Source organism: Vicugna pacos, chromosome 6 (genome assembly GCF_048564905.1).
Source record: "Vicugna pacos chromosome 6, VicPac4, whole genome shotgun sequence".
NCBI lineage: Eukaryota > Metazoa > Chordata > Mammalia > Artiodactyla > Camelidae > Vicugna > Vicugna pacos.
Genome location: NC_132992.1, coordinates 3,876,759 through 3,890,027, shown reverse-complemented (window position 1 = coordinate 3,890,027; position 13,269 = coordinate 3,876,759). Strand labels below are relative to the sequence as shown.

General features: G+C 33.1%; 1 protein-coding gene across 4 annotated transcripts in view; it reads right to left on the bottom strand.

Annotated features, from left to right (window-relative positions):
• The window catches only part of DENND4A (DENN domain containing 4A), a 108,533-nt gene that overhangs the window by 70,663 nt on the left and 24,601 nt on the right, over window positions 1–13,269 (bottom strand). For 3 of the 4 annotated variants that reach the window (XM_015243862.3, XM_072962209.1, XM_072962210.1), the window contains exon 3: window positions 7,934–8,266. In XM_015243862.3, coding sequence (XP_015099348.2) covers window positions 7,934–8,244 — 311 coding nt within the window. In that variant the 5' untranslated portion in view covers window positions 8,245–8,266. Of the gene's footprint in view, window positions 1–7,933; window positions 8,267–8,931; window positions 9,062–13,269 lie in introns of those variants that run through there. The other variant, XM_031679527.2, reaches the window with a different exon arrangement.

Here is a 13,269-nt window from a genome sequence, read left to right as displayed (position 1 = left end):
CAAATTATTTCTTTCTAATACAATTTTTAATTTCCCTTTTGTCCTGGTTGTCAGCAAACTTAAATTTTTTTTTCCTTTCAACATTTTATTGCGAAATTTAGAGCGAAATTTGATGCTTAAACATAGTAGCTATGTATATCCTAACATTAGCTTAATTGTTTATTCCTCCTTTTTAATCTTGTTTTTCTGTCTTGCCTTTTCTTAATCTTAAAAAAAGCATTGTAACAGAGAAGTTAGACACATCTAAATTCAAATTCCTACCACTTGTTTCCAGCTGTTTATCTTAGGCAGTTACTTAACTTCTCTGAGCCTTTGCTACTCAGCTATAAAATTTAAAATCTAACAGCTATATGGCAACAAACTGGACAACTTAGAAGAAAAGTCCATTTCTAGAAACATACAGTCCACCAAAGCTGAATCAAGAAGAAATAGATAATCTGAACAGAGCAATCACTAGAAGTGATACAGAACTAGCAATAAAAAACCTCCCTGCAAGGAATAACTCTCCCAGACTTCAGACAATACTATAGAGCTACAGTCATCAAGACAGCATGGAATTGGTAGAAAAACAGACATATGGGCCAATGGAACAGAATAGAGAGGCCAGAAATGAACCCACAAACTTTTGGTCAACTCATCTTTGACAAAGGAGGCAAGAATATACAATGGAATAAAGACAGTCTCTTCAGCAAACAGTATTGGGAAAACTGGACAGCAGCATGTAAAGCTATGAATCTAGAACACTCCCTTACACCATACACAAAAATAAACTCAAAATGGATCAAAGACTTAAACATAAGACAAGATACAATAAACCTCCTAGAAGAAAATATAGGCAAAACATTATCTGACATACACCTCAAAAATATTCTCCTAAAACAGTCTACTCAAGCAATAGAAATAAAAGCAAGAATAAACAAATGGGACTTAATGAAACTTACAAGCTTCTGCACAGAAAAGGAAATCATAAGTATAAGAAAAAGACAACCTACAGAATGGGAGAAAATTTTTGCAAATGAAACCAACAAAGGCTTGATTTCCAGAATATATAAGCAGCTCATAAGACTTAATAAGAAAAAAACAAGGAACACAATTCAAAAATGGGCAGAAGACCTAAACAAGCAATTCTCCAAGGAAGACATACAAATGATCAAGAGGCACATGAAAAAATGTTCAATATCACTAATTATCAGAGAAATACAAATCAAAACTACAATGAGGTATCACCTCACACCAGTCAGAATGGCCATCATTCAAAAATCCACAAATGACAAATGCTGGAGAAGCTGGGGAGAAAAGGGAACCCTCCTACACTGGTGGGAATGCAGTTTGGTGCGGCCACTGTGGAAAACAGTATGGAGATTCCTCAAAAGACTAGGAATAGACTTACCATATGACCCAGGAATCCCGCTCCTGGGCATATACCCAGAAGGAACCCTACTTCAATGACACCCGCACCCCAATGTTCATAGCAGCACTATTCACAATAGCCAAGACATGGAAACAGCTTAAATGTCCATCAACAGATGACTGGATAAAGAAGATGTAGTATATTTATACAACGGAATACTATTCAGCCATAAAAACCAACAATATAACACCATTTGCAGCAACATGGATGCTCCTGGAGAATGTCATTCTAAGTGAAGTAAGCCAGAAAGAGGAAGAAAAATACCATATGAGATCGCTCATATGTGGAATCTAAAACAAAACAAAACAAAAAAAACAAATAAAGCATAAGTACAAAACAGAGACAGACTCATAGACATAGAATACAAACTTGTGGTTGCCAAGGGGCAGGGGGTGGGAAGGGATAGACTGAGATTTCAAAATTGTAGAAGAGATAAACAAGAGTATACTGTATAGCACAGGGAAATATATACAAGATCTTACGGTAGCTCACAGAGAAAAAAAATGTGACAATGAATATTTATATGTTCATGTATAACTGAAAAATTGTGCTCTACACTGGAATTTGACACAACATTGTAAAATGATTACAAATCAATGAAAAACATTAAAAAAAAAACCCTCCCTGCAAACAAAAGTCCAGGACCAGATAGCTTCAATGGAGAATTCCACCAAACATACAAAGAAGAATTATACCAATCCTACTCAAACTCTTCCAGAAGACTGAAGAGGAGGAAACACTCCCAAACTCATTCTATGAAGCCACCATCACCCTGATACCAAAACCAGACAAAGACACTGGCAAAAAAGAAAATTACAGGCCAATATTGTTAATGAACATAGATGCAAAAATTCTCAACAAAATATTATCACAGAATCCAACAGCACATAAAAAAGATTGTACATTATGATCAAGTTGGATTCATCCCAGGGACACAAGGAAGATTCAACATACGCAAATCAATCAATGTGATACAACACATCAACAAAAGGACATAAATCACATGATCATCTCAATAGATGCAGAAAAAGCATTTGATAAAACTCAACACCCATTTATGATAAAAACTCTTGCCAAAGTGGGCAAAGAGGAAACATATCTCAACACAATAAAAGCTATTTATGACAAACCCATAGCCAACATAATACTCAGCAGTGAAAAGTTAAAGCCTTCCCACTAAAATCTGAAATAAGACAAGGATGTCCACTCTCATGACTTCTATTCAACATAGTATTAAAAGTCCTAGCCATAGCAATCAGCCAAGAAAAAGAAATAAAAGGGATTCAAATTGGAAGAGAAGAGGTAAAATTATCACTATATGTGGATGACATTGATACTATATATAGAAAACTCTAAAGGCTCCACAGAAAAACAACTAAAGCTGATCAAAGAATTAGGCAAGGTAGCAGGATACAAGATTAACATACAGAAATCAGTTGCACGTCTTTATACTATCAATGAAGTATCAGAAAAGGAAAGTAAAAAAAAATCTCTTTTAAAATCACATCAAAAAATAAAATAAAATACTTGGGAATAAACCTGACAAACGAGGTGAAAGACTTACACATGGAGAACTACAAAACATTAAGTAAATTAAAAATGATTTAAATAAATTGAAAGATATCCCATGCTCCTGGATTGGAAGAATTAATATTGTTAAAATGGCCATACTACTCAAAGCAATTAATCTACAGATTTAATGAGATCCCTATCAAATTACCCAGGATATTTTTCACAGAACTAGAACAAATAACCCTAAAATTTATATGGAATCACAAAAGACCCAGAATTGCCAAAGCAATACTGAAGAAAAAGGACGAAGCTGGAGGAATAACCCTCCCAGACTTCAGACAATACTACAGAGCTACAGTAATAAAAACAGGATGGTACTGGCACAAAAATAGACAAATGGACCAATGGCACAGAATAGAGAGCCCAGAAATAAACCCACAAACCTAGAGTCAATTAATATCTGACAAAGGAGGTAAGAATATACAATGGAGAAAAGACAAGTCTCTTCAGCAAGTGGTGTTGGGAAAGCTGGCCAGATGCATGTAAATCAATGAAGTCAGAACACTCCCTCACACCGTGCACAAAAATTAATTCAAAATGGCTTAAAGACTTAAACATAAGACAAAACACTATAAGCCTCCTAGAAGAAAACATGCAAAACATTCTCTGACATAACCTTAACAATGTTCTCCTAGGGCAGTCTACCCAGGCAATAGAAATAAAAGCAAAAATAAACAAATGGGACCTAAATAAATTGATAGGCTTTTGCATAGCAAAGGAAACTATAAACAAAACAAAAGGACACCCTACAGAATGGGAAAAAGTATTTGCAAATGATGTGACTGACAAGGGCTTAATTTCCAGAATATATAAACAGCTCATACGACTTAATAACAGAAAACCCCAATTCAACCCAATCCAAAAATGGGCAGAAAACCTAAACAAGCAATTCTCCAATGAAGACATACAAATGGCCAATAGGCACATGAAAAAATGCTCAGTATTGCTATTTATCAGAGAAACGCAAATCAAAACTACAAAGAGGCACCATCTCACACTAGTCAGAATGGCCATCATTCAAAAGTCCACAAATGATATACGCTGGAGAGGATGTGGAGAAAAGGGAACCCTCCTACACTGCTGGTGGGAATGTAGTTTGGTGAAGCCTTTATGGAAAACAGTATGGAAATTCCTTAAAAAACTAAAAATAGACTTACCATATGATCCAGCAATCCCACTCCTAGGTATATATCTAGAAAGAACTCTAACTCAAAAAGATATGCACCCCATGTTCAAACAGCACTATTCACAATAGTCAAGACATGGAAGAAGCAACCTAAATGTCCATCAACAGATGACTGGATAAAGAAGTTGTGGTGTATATATATATATACATATACATACACACATACACACAATGGAATACTACTCAGCCATAAAAAAGAATAAAATAATGCCATTTACTGCAATATGAATGGACATGGAGATTGTCATTCTAAGTGAAGTAAGCCAGAAAGAAAAAGAAAAATACCACATGATAACACTTTTTTGTGAAATCTGAAAAAAGACACCAATGAACATATTTACAAAACAGAAACAGACTCACAGACATAGAAAATAAACTTATGTTACCAGGTGGGGAAGGGGATGGAAAGGGATAAACTGGAAGTTCAAGATTTGCAGATACTAACTACTATATATCAAAAAGATAAACAACAAGTTTATATTGTATAGCTCAGGAAAGTATATTCAATATCTTGTAGTAATCTATCATGAAAAAGAATATGAAAACAAATATATGCATGTATATGTACAACTGAAACATTATGCTATATGCCAGAAATTGATACAACATTGTAAACTGACTATACTTCAATTTAAAAAATTGTAAAATCGAATTCATAGGATCTTGGCAGAATGAGAAGAGAGCGTAAGTAGGATTACTGCCTGGCACACAGATGCTCAGGTGAAAACAAAAACACAACACACACAGAACAACCATTTATTACATCGAATTCTTAAAAGATATGGAATGTAAGTACATTTGATACATAAACTACCTATTTTCTTTCATCAGGTATTGTGCTGTTGTATATATTACTTGTATTACTATTTTCAATTTTTAAATTGCTGGGTAACTTTTCTTATCCATTAAACTGTAAGCTTTTTAAAGTCAAGAATGATGTCATATCCTCCACAATGACAAACACATGAGGACAGCTATACGAGTGGTTAATTTACTCATTCCACTTCAAGTCCTTTCCTATTGGGGAATTCTTCCAATGCTTGGAAAATTCCTCAGGTCTAATCTAGGCTACTCCAACACCGTAAAAAGAACCTGCAACATTACCTTCAGTTTATTTGAAAACTAGAATTCTGACAGTGATCAGTGATCACAGGAGTAACTTAATCTAATTTTTTAAAAACAAGATCTAACAGATGGCTTATTTCTCCAAGCCATTTACTAAATACGTAATCTTTATATGAAGCAATATAGTAGCTGTTCTGAAATTACTGCAATTAATTCATGAATTAATACAATAAAGACTGAGTTTAATATAACTTTTTGATATTAAACATTGGATAATAGAATTTTAAAAGTAGAAGAAAGTTAGGAGCTCTTCCAATTCATCCTATCTCCCCTAAGGCATTAATAACATGACTTATCTACTTTCAGACTTAATATATTAGAGGATGGAATTTTTATAACCCTTCTGCTGAATTAGTAGAGACACTGATATCCTCCTTATTTTTAACCAAAATATTTTAAGTTAAGCCCATCTCCTTTTGCAAAGAGAGCCGTGGAAACAAGAAGGCTAATCTTCATTCCACGTAAGCTCTTCATCTATTATGAAGACATTATTAAAGCTACTCCTAGACTTCCTTTGGCCTTTTTCTTTTAGTTTTTCAGGGAGAATCTTATGTATATATATAAATAAATAAATACATATGTATGTATACATTTATATTTTTTACATTTATGTATTCCTCTTTTATATATATATTCCTCTTTAAAAAAAAATCTTTGTAGAAACTGACAAGCTGATCCTAAAATTCATTTGGAAATTCAAGGACGAATAAACAAAACAATGTTGAAAAATAAGAACAAAGTTGAAGACTCACACTTCCCACATAAGTAATGTAAGTAAAAACTTACTACAAAGCTACAGTAAACAAAACTGCATAGTACTAAATGGGAGAGACATACAGGTAAATGGAACAGCACTGAGGGTCCAGAAATAAACCCAAACATCTGTGGTCAATTAATTTTTGAAAATGGGAAAAGAATATTCTCATCAGCAGATGGTGCTAGAACAGTTGGATATCCACACGCAAAAGAGTAAGGCTGGACTCTTTTCTCAACCATATACAATAATTAACTCAAAATGGACCAAGGACATAAATATAAAGGCTGAAACTATAAAACTCTTAGACAAAAACTTAAGTGTAAATCTTCATGACCTTGGATTAGTAAAAGCCTTCTTAGATACAACACTGAAATACAAGTAACAAAAGAAAAAATACATAAATCAGATTTCATCAAAATAAAAACTTTTCAGCTTCAAAGGATACTATAAAGAAAATGAAAAGACAAGGCAAAGAATGGGAGAAAGTATTTGTAGATCACGTATCCGATAAGGAACTTGCGTGTAAAATATATCAAGAACTTGAAAGCTCAACAATAAAGTCAACCCAATTAAAAAATGGGTAAAGGATTCTAAAAAGACATTTCTCCGAAGATATATATGGCTAATAAGCACACAGAAAGATGCTCAACATCATTAATCATCAGGTGAGCACAAATCAAGACCTCAATAAGATATCATCTCACATCCACTGGGACAGATATAATCAAAATGACAATACAAAATGTTGGCTAGGATGGGGAGAAACTGGAAGATTCAATTACTGCTGATGGCAACGCAAGGTAGTACAGCTACTTTGGAAGATAGACTGGCAGTTCCTCAAAAAGTTAAACAGAGTTACCATATGGCACAGCAATTCCACTCCTAAGTATATATACAAGGGAAATGAAAACATACATCCATACAAAAACTTGTACATGAGTATTTCCACTAGCATTATTCATAATAACCAAAAAGCAGAAACAATTTACATGCCCATCATCCTATGAATGGATAAATAGGTTGTGGTATATCTGTAAGATGCAATATCATTCAGCCACATAAAGGAATAAAGTAAAGACACACACTACAATATGGATAAACCTTGAAAATATTATGCTAAGTGAAAGAAGCCAGCCACAAGATAACCATATATAGTATGATTCCACTGGTATAAAATGTCCAGAATAGGCAAATCCACAGAGACAGAAAGTAGACTGGAGACTGCCTAGAGCTGAAGGGGTTAGGAGGAATTAGATAGCAACCAAAATGAATACGGAGTGGTTTATTTTCAAGGCACAATAAATGAAATTTATTGTGGTGACGGTTTCACAACTCATTCAATATACTAAAAACTATTGAATTCTACAATTTAAACGGATGAATGGGATAAAATGAATCATAACTCAGTAAAGCTATTACATAAAAAAGGAGTCCCAAGTTCAATATAGTATCCTAAGTAAAGCACTAACTTACCAAGATCTTTGTTTGATGCACACAGGCTTAAGCATTCAACTATAATGATCTTTATAACTGATCCTCAAAAGTCATCCCTTTCTCAGAATTTAAAAATAATTTAAAATTTTATGATCAGGATAATACATTAATTTTGGGTACTTTTCTGTAAATGCTTTTCAAATTTTCTCCCCTACCTTTAATTTAAGAAAGAAACTCAGACAAGATGAGACTGTTGGAAACCTGCAGGACAGAGAGACACTGAAAAGATATAAGGAACACAGGAAGCGAATACACGATTCTGGATATAAACGGGTCTATTTTTCTAAAGCTGGCCTGAATCTATTAAACGAATTGAACAATTAACTTCAAAATCCACAAGGAATATTATTTGGATTAATAACAATATTTCTTTTTAAAAAATACTTACCCCAGATCTGTAAGTGGAGGTTTATCTCTTCCTCTTCTATAGCAAAGGAAAATCTGTGGCCCCACAAGACTCCCATTGTTGAGATCAGCTGACAATCCAGTTGGGGTAACGTCAATACAGGTATAATCCCGTGGCACTTCCTCCCCCAGAGATTTAATAATAACTGAAACATCTGTGATAGGTTCTTTTGGTTTAGCTACTTTATGACAGGCATCATTGAAGTGAATTTCTTCTTCAAGAGGCTTTGAAACATCAGTTAATCCTGCTACAACAAAGTAGTCAGCAACACGAGGCCCCTTATCTTCAATCATCTTCCATTACAGAAGGTTACACCTAAAAGGAAAGTGAAAGACTAGTATTCTCCTATAATAAACCAAATAAATGTAAGTGGTTTGTGTACAAATAAGAACGAAAACTACAAAAAAGAGCACTACCTCCCTGATAAACACACTAACATTATAAATTCATTTTCATACGTAAAAAGTATGTCTTTTTTTAAAAAAAATAGGAATATACTTAGTCTTTCTTAAATTTTAAAAGTAATGCATGAATTTCCATTTTTGGCAATACTTAGATTACCTAAGTAGACAACAAAAACACACACATCCTTTTAAATGCATAGACTGACTTGTAAAAACGTAAGTGAAATTCCCAGGGCCCAAAAACAGTAAGGAAACAGAGGCCAGAATGCAGTGTATAAGCTGATACTGGGTGGGTGAAATTTTCTGATCTTAGTAATTAAAGGGCTTGTGTTGTAAAAGGTATTTACAGGGACAGGATACAAAGCCTTGGGACCACATAAGATAGGAAATTGGAATTGAGACATCTGTATAAAGCCAAGAGCCTTGAAGGACTATATCCTGAGTTAAAGAGTGGATTTCAAAAATCCATCCACTGGTACAGGGAGATATCAAGTCTGCTTCAGTCTGGGCCCACCTTTGGAGGCAGGGGTGGGTACATAGTCTCTTCTGAGAATGTGTAACAATAGGCCTACTCACACGTGGATTTTAGGTTTGACCTTAAGCCATCTGCATGGTCCCAGAAAGCTCCAAACTGAGATGTTAACAATAACTGTGTTCCCAGGCTAGTGGTACTTCTGGGGAAGCAAATGCAAAAAAGTTCCAGAGGGTAAACCCTCAACACAGGTTTTCCACAGGTAACGCCCTGCTGAAGATGACCTCCTATTCCTAAACTACAAAAAAACAGAGAAAAATCTACCCTGAATGAGTTTCAGCAGATACAACAAACAGAAGAACTTCAAATAATGAAAGTAGGGCAGAGATTATAACAGTAATGCATGCTTATAACAAATTCAAAGAAAAAAATACAGAATAGAATTCATAATGTATTTGCAAACACTTTAATGGTAAAATCTCCTTTAGTTGACTAGTATCAATTAAACCTTACTTGTTTCTTGAACTAGAAGAATACAACCCCCCCCGCAGTATTGTCATCACTTACATAACAGTTAAAGGAAAAAGTTTAACCTAAAACAGAAATCTCCCAAATGTGTCTCATGTTAGATTTATCTCCAATAAATGCAAAGAAAGAATTCCATGAAAAAATAAATTAGGTATATATACTACATGCCTCTTTAATATATTTATAGTATACATTAAAATATTCAAGCCCCAGTTAAACAAGAAGGTCCTACTGTATAGCACAGGGAACTATATTCAATATCTTGTAATAGTCTACAATGAAAAAGAACATGAAAAGGAATATATGTACGTATAATTGAATCACTATCCTGTACACCAGAAATTAACACATTGTAAATGTCAATAAAAATAATTTTTAAAAATAATTTTTTAAAAATATTAAAGCCTCAGAAGTTCTTTGATAAAAGTATTAGATTAGCTTCGCTTAGCCCAGGATTTCCCAAGTCTAATTGAACAATTAACCCTATTTTCCCATTTAAAAACTAGAAAAAACCCTCAGACCACACTTTAGAAAATGCTATTTAAAAAGAACAACCTTCCTTGTAGACTATAAAATACCTGAGGGTGAAGAAACTCTCATGTAGGATACTTGTTTATAACTGTCGCCATTTTCATCATAATCCCAAAACTTTTAATTTTCTATATTGCCAATGTTATGAGTTTTTCAAATTCATGCCACATTTCTTTGAATCTGTATCCATTGCTCAAATATACTCTATATTCTCACTATTTGCTTAGAAAACAAGCCTGAACAAGGATCAAATGGTCCTACTTGTTTTATTTAGATATATATGACTCCTATGTGGCAATTCCCTACATATAAAGATTTCTGCACAAAATAAAGGGCTTAGGGTTTTCAGAAATGCCTCTGAGACTGACAGTAAAGAAAAGGTAATAACTTGTTCTCCTGAGAAGACCTGGTTAAATATACTGAATAGCCACTCTCAGCTGACTGCATATTACAGGTGCTCTACAAAAAAATAAAAAATAAAAATAACAGTTGACCATCTATCCATCTTTTTTAAGTAGGAGAACAAAAGCACTTTAAAAAAAACATTTTTATATTTAACTTTGCTTCTTCATTAAATAGTCTTTGAAAATTATTTTTAATGGTTGCATAGTATTTTATTTTAATGGCTGTAATATTGTTGACCTATTTCCTTATTATTGATCATTAATTACATCTACTTACTTTGCTAGTAGTTTTTAAATGCTAAGATGAATAACCTTAAACATAAACCTCTAGTTACAGCTCTTATTATTTCTTCAGGATAAATTTATTGAAGTAGAATTATTGGGTCAAAGTTACACATACTAACAGCTTCTGTAAGTGTTTATGTGCTTTTAAGCGTGTATAAATTTTAAATTACATGCTCTTGATAGACATAAGTCTTAAAAATTACCTTGGTAGAGCACTTTCCTTTCATTATAATGAAAAGATTTAAATATTCTTTTTCCTAGATTCTAACTTCATATTATTTAAAATAAAGCATACGGTCACTATTACATACAATGAAGTTTAACGTCTTGCTATGCAGAAAGAAGGGAGACAGAATGCAAACAGTACTATGATGAAAACATACCTATATTTAATAGGTTCTTTTGAAAGCTACTACCTTAGCCATTGGAAATAAACAGCTATTATACTATTAAGCAGGTATCTAGGAAAAAACTATATGAATCTTGTTTTTGTTAGATCTTCCTGGTTCACAAATTTTAATAATTTGCTCTGATTCACAATTAAATACATTAAATAACCACTACAAGGGAACGAGTTATTGTTCTTCATCAACACGTAAAAGAAAAAAAAATCAATTTTAAAATAGTGATAAAATCCTCTTACATTTATTGACAGAAAAGTAAACTGTATTATTACTCCAGTTCTCTTGCCTTGATGTTCTTATTGTTGTTTTCCATTTATTCATTTAGGGGTGGAAAGTGGTAAGGAAGGTAGACAAAGCATTTTAAGGCACTGCTGACAAAGTATATAAAGCCAAGAGAAGAGGTGGCAACATTCCAGGTGACTTCTAGATCTAAATGCTCTTTAATTCACTCAGGAAGAGTCTATAATACTGAAAATGTACCTCTACCTTTTATTTTAAATCGACTGTTTTTAAAGTAAGTTTGAGGTTTGGAAGCTGAGGGAAGAGACTGTTACAAATTACAAGACAAAGAAAATACTGAAAATCTTCAATATAGACATGAATAACGAACACAACTTCCTAACAATTTAATAAACCAAGAGACTTCCATTTGCAGGGTGAAATTTACAACCCTCATGGAACACACTAAACACATATTAAGACAAAATGCTTTGTGTTGGCAAGAGCCACCAAAAATTACTTGGAAAGAGCATTTGAGGAAACCATTCATAGTCAACATACAAAACTAGGACCTTTAGTGTAAGTACATCTGAGCAAAATCCCCTAAACAATTAGGAGGTAAATTTCTTTAAAATCATTTTGGAAACTGGGGGCCACACAAAACAAGCATTTGATCCAACAGTTCTCTAATCATGGTAATATAAAACCCTAAAACAACTTTACTCAAGCTCAAGTAACAATACTACACCATTAACCAGTTATTGGTTTTTTAATTCTTTATTCAACATGATACAGACAATTTAAGAGTTAGATCACAAGGTATTTACAGGCATCTTCTTAAAATTTCAGATACCTGCTTGACTAGTATTTCGCTTCAAATTACATCTATTTTCTTTGAGACTAGAAAACAAGATGTGCTCTCAATTCCTAAAAGGTTCATGAAAACTAAATTGAGAAATCATTACGAGGAAGCTCTTATCCACTCAGCAACTAATGGAGACTGACCTGTTTTTCTCCCTTTCAATCTCTGCCCAGTCAATTCAGAATCTTTTTTATTTCTTCTACCACTCCATTAGGTCAAGCAGTAAAGCATTTGCTATCTAGGCTAACTCTAAAGACACAAAAAGGCAAGAGTGGAAATCAGAAGTAACATTTTAAAGATACATGAAAAACAAAAAAATCTGAACATAATAGTTTTGCAAAATTATAAACCATTACTGAAATGGTAAAAGGAGCAAAGGCTTTCAGAAAGGGCATAATAGTCATAAACTCAGGATTATACATGAAAATGCTTGGAACACAATGGACCAGTTCAACTCCCCCTCACCTCAGTTCACTTAAAGAAATAAGCTAGAATAAATTTTCTTTCTTTCTTTTAATGCAATTTCACAGTTAAAAACCTAACAGCTCATCTTTTCTCACACTATCAAAACTAAACTAGAGACCCTCATTCCCATCTTTTCTAAACTTCACCTCTCATTCTTCTTCTAACCAAGGTTATTTATCTACTGTTCTTCTAACACAGTTTTGTTCTTTTCCTCTTCGATGATACACTATTACTTTTTTCTAGTCAATATATGTTCATTATATTTTCCCAAACAATTTAACTTTATGTGGATTTTCATTTAAACTTAAAGAATTGTACAGAGAGAAAAAAAATTCAACAATTCTATTCACAATAATAAATCTGGTTTATATCTAACAATGTTTCCTACTTTGAGAACAGAAAACAGCCTTCTAATCCTCATGCAGTTATAATATAAATATTTATATTTTTATTTAATAACCATTATTCTAAACTGTTAAAATCTTCATAAATATACAAAATGATTACATAATATCCCATCAAATACACTATAATCAGTACTTCATTTCTCCTTCCCCAGCTAGTACCCAAAGTATGGTAGGTTTAAAATTTTTTAAGTGAATGAATAGTTAACTTTATAACTTTCCTCAAGTATATTATACTAAATGTAATGTCTTTTTTCTATAATTCAGAATCAATTTTCTGAACCTTAATTACCTTAAATACTGTAGTTGTTAAATGTAGGATAAACATAGATAAACTAGC